The following is a 3,804-nucleotide window of genomic DNA, read 5'->3' as shown; positions in this document are numbered from 1 at the left end:
AGTCTATGGTACTCGGTCTACTTATGTCTGTGTGTAATAAGTGTCATAACTACAAATAAATTTAAAATATGATTTAAATAAATACATTTTTTTATAGCTGAAACTAGCTATAATCTAATATTATTGTAATTTCTGTGATAATAATAAAATCAACATGGTACATGTACAAACTTTTCTCAATACTATAATACTGTGAAACCATTTTTTAAATCATACTGTGAGGCTTTCATCCAGGCAACTAAGTTGAAAAACTCTTGGTTGCACAAAAAAAGCAAAACAAACAAAAAAATAATGATAATAATTTTGTCTTTTAGGTTTTGAGATGACAATTTCTTATTCTTTCTGTTCACGTTTTACATCATAGTGGTTAAAAAAATAGTTTATTCAGTGAAGCATATTGGACTCCATGTTTGTAGAGTTTTACTRGACCAACTGACCACGAGGTTGAAAAACTTTGCTGCGCTTGACTCAAAATGTGGCAGATGGATGTTAAAAAAGAAAGTAACCACACTCTTTAAACTTGCTTCCATGGCACCAGGTTTATCTCCATTCTATTGACTGAAACAGAGACTTCTTCATTTCTGAGGGTGATGAAATAAGGCTTCAAAGAGGAGAACCAACCTAASAAGATTTCAGGCTTCAGTGAAATCTACCACAAAGCTCAGTACTGCAGTAAACCACAATTAACACCTGAACTCCAAAGGAGAAAATAAATGCATATACAGTAGCTACTTGTTTAGAAACTGGCAGATATTATTGCTGTTCCTTTACGTCCCATTGAAACACAGTGACACTGGAGGTCTATTCAGCCTGTTGGAAAGGAGCTACTCAACTGCATCTTTGGCAGTAAAAGGGGCAATGCTGCCATCGTACAGCAGGGGGCAGCACACAGACAGGAAAGGGCAGTGATGACAAACATAAACCAAAGAACAAAAACCGTAAGTCATTTCCCGTCTTCTTCAAGAAAMAAGTATTTTTAATCCTCAGTATCTCGTATAAAAAGTGACATTTCAATTTGTCTTTGCATTCAATCATGTTCAGTCATGCTTTTCATCAGACATACCTTAAGTACCGAAGAGCAAACAGTCTTGTACAATCAAGGCTGGCTCGTACAGCCCAAGATTTTTTGGTCGTTCAGGAATCTGGTATAATTGTTTTTTTATTAACTGCTTAAAATAAATCTACGTACACAATTTCATGGCGCACTTACTGCTCTGTACGAAAGAAAGTGCTTTGGTTTCTCACAAGACTGTGAGACCGATTGTGGTTTTGTTCTCTGAAAATCTAGCACATCTGAACAGCGATGTTGTGTAGAAACCTTTTGTTTTCCATTGATTTCTGCAGTTGAAACGTTTGGGTTATTTACAGTGTAACAAAGATGTGTGAATGCTAGGCCTCAGGAACGCGCCTGGTTTGTGTTAATCATGATGTTGGGCAAAGCATTTCGCCTTTTCCTCCAGGTGCCCAGGTCTCGAGCATACCTCTTAATCTGGTGGAACCACTGCTGGGTACGAGATTTGTCTGAGGCACGGAAAACAAAAGACTCCCGTCGAATATCGAGAACCTCAAACGTATCTTCGCAGTCCGGATCAGATGACACGATGCAGTTTCCCAGACGGATGGGCTCTCTAAGCACGGTGAACTTCCCACTGCTCTTGTCTTTGATGAGGACCAGCACTCCGTCTCGAACGCTCTCCCCAGTACTCTCCGGCTGATCCCCCCGTGCACCAGCATCCTGTCCAGGGGAGTTTCCAGCCCGCTGTGTCCTCACCATCAGAAGACTCTGCACGTTCTGGAACTTGAGGGCCTTGCTGCCCTTTTTCACCCACTGACCGTCTGCTGGTTGGGACAACTGGAGAGGTCCTTCCATGACAAACCTAGTGTTTTCTCTTGCCCAACCCACAGTCTTCATGGACACCTCCCTCATCTCAATGTTTATGACCTCCCGGTTTTTGCGACTATCCCGACGGAATGAACGTAGAGACCATGTGACTCCATTGCCCTCCTGCTTGGTCTTCATGTTGATGTGTTCCAGATGGGATTCCACCCGACTCTTGGCCTCACGGAGACGTGCGTAATCGGGATGGCACTCCGGGGTAACCTTAATGATTCGGCTCAACAGAAGTGGGTACTTAGTCACACGCTGAAGGGGCGCCATGAGGAAGGAGCGCAGGTTCATCCGACGAAGTGCAGTGTTGTCGTTTTGGGAAACGTCTAGGAATATTCTGGAATGAGAAAGAAGCAGAGAATTCTTCAGTCTTTTGAGAACTTTTTAAAGTGTCTTAATGATRTTCAAAGAACAGCCTGACTCATTGGAAAGTCATGGTTCTTTCTGYAAACATGAATCATTGCAGCTCATCTCCAAAAATAGACCTTCCTCTGAATAAGTGATAAGCCAATGTCTTTTCATAAAGAATTACACAGAGCAGCCATGGCAGAAACAAGAGAAAGCTTCCAGAGCAACTCTCCCATCCTACGAACTAACAGGAAGAGTTGTGTTTTGTGTATACCTGAGCAGCTCTTTCTCTTTCTCCAGAGTGTTGAGCAAGTTGACTGAGGCGGACTGCTGCAGGCAGTAGGTCTGGAAAGCTGGTAGCATGTTGACAAATTCAAGGAAGATTTCTCCAATGTATACTGTCAGCAGATCATCATCACCCTGGAACAAAATCACACACAGACACACACATTAAAACAAAAATAACTGAGTTGTAAACACTTAGTCATCCAAGTTATGACCATTCAAAATGTTTTAATTAAAAACAAATAAACTTTCTTTCTAAGCTCTTAAAGTTTCTTCTTCCAAAGACTGATTATAGATAGATAGATTCGGCTCGGCGGAATTTGTCCACACCATTTTGCCTGATTGGGATCGCCAACCTTGAGAGTACCAGCAGAAACTCTGAAGCAGAATATATGATAACAATATAGCCATTTTGGCCTTTAGAAAAATGTTTTTAAGAGTCTCACCACCTTCCAATAAATGTTATTTGGGAAGTCTAGCCACTCATTTCTACTCAATACTTTTACTTTTAATACTTAAGTATATTTTATGTCATAAATTTACTTTTGATACTTAAGTACAAAATATATTAGATACGTTGAGATTTTTACTCAAGTAATATTCTTAGAGGAGATTTGAACTTTTACCAAAGTAATTTTATGGTAAGATACTTGTACTTTTACTCAAGTATCACTTTGAGGTACTTTATACACTGGTTAAAACATACTTTATAAACATACTTCATATGAGAGTTTCAGGATTTTTTTCCCCCCAGGAGTTGAAAATCCACATCAAAATTATTAGAATTAATGAGGCTAAAATTTAAAAGTAAAACTGTTGTGAATGTCTAAACTTATTTGTAGAGATGTCAAAAAGACGTCTACATTTGGCCAAGATTGGCAAAAATAAACCCATATGTCTCTAAGATTAGGGAGTGAGAAGTGAACCAACTGGACTCCAGTATGGTGCTGTGGTGTCAGACTATGACATCACAGCACCAACAGTGGTGTTGAGGGCTCTGATTGGCTGAGGGTAACTCTTCTCCAAACGATTCCTGCATTACTCTATACAAGTTATTTATCATTTCTTACTTTGTGGGCCCAACAGAACAAGCTTGTTGATCTGAAAGGGTCTAAGGCAGGGGTTTGCAACTTTTGTGATCAATAGAGCCATTTCTGCTACTTGACGCACCAATAAAACATGTCCAGAGTCACAAAACAAGCTATAACTGTGATTATCAACTGGTGGTCCATGGACCTTCTCGAGGCCTTTTCGGGAACCTTTATGGCCAGTGTAGGTGACAT

At 40.0% G+C, this 3,804-nt stretch overlaps 1 protein-coding gene across 1 annotated transcript in view; it reads right to left on the bottom strand.

Moving 5' to 3' along the window:
- Positions 1–955: 955 nt before the first annotated feature.
- LOC106530433 (neuroepithelial cell-transforming gene 1 protein) overlaps positions 956–3,804 on the bottom strand; it is a gene marked incomplete at its 5' end in the record, with an annotated part of 4,438 nt that continues 1,589 nt past the window's right edge. Inside the window, 2 exon segments of the mRNA XM_014026046.1 lie at positions 956–2,225; positions 2,511–2,656. Of these exon segments, the coding sequence (XP_013881500.1) occupies positions 1,397–2,225; positions 2,511–2,656 (975 nt within the window).

The sequence above is a fragment of the Austrofundulus limnaeus genome, unplaced genomic scaffold (genome assembly GCF_001266775.1).
Source record: "Austrofundulus limnaeus strain Quisiro unplaced genomic scaffold, Austrofundulus_limnaeus-1.0 Scaffold521, whole genome shotgun sequence".
Classification (NCBI taxonomy): domain Eukaryota; kingdom Metazoa; phylum Chordata; class Actinopteri; order Cyprinodontiformes; family Rivulidae; genus Austrofundulus; species Austrofundulus limnaeus.
This window is presented reverse-complemented; position numbering and strand designations above follow the sequence as displayed.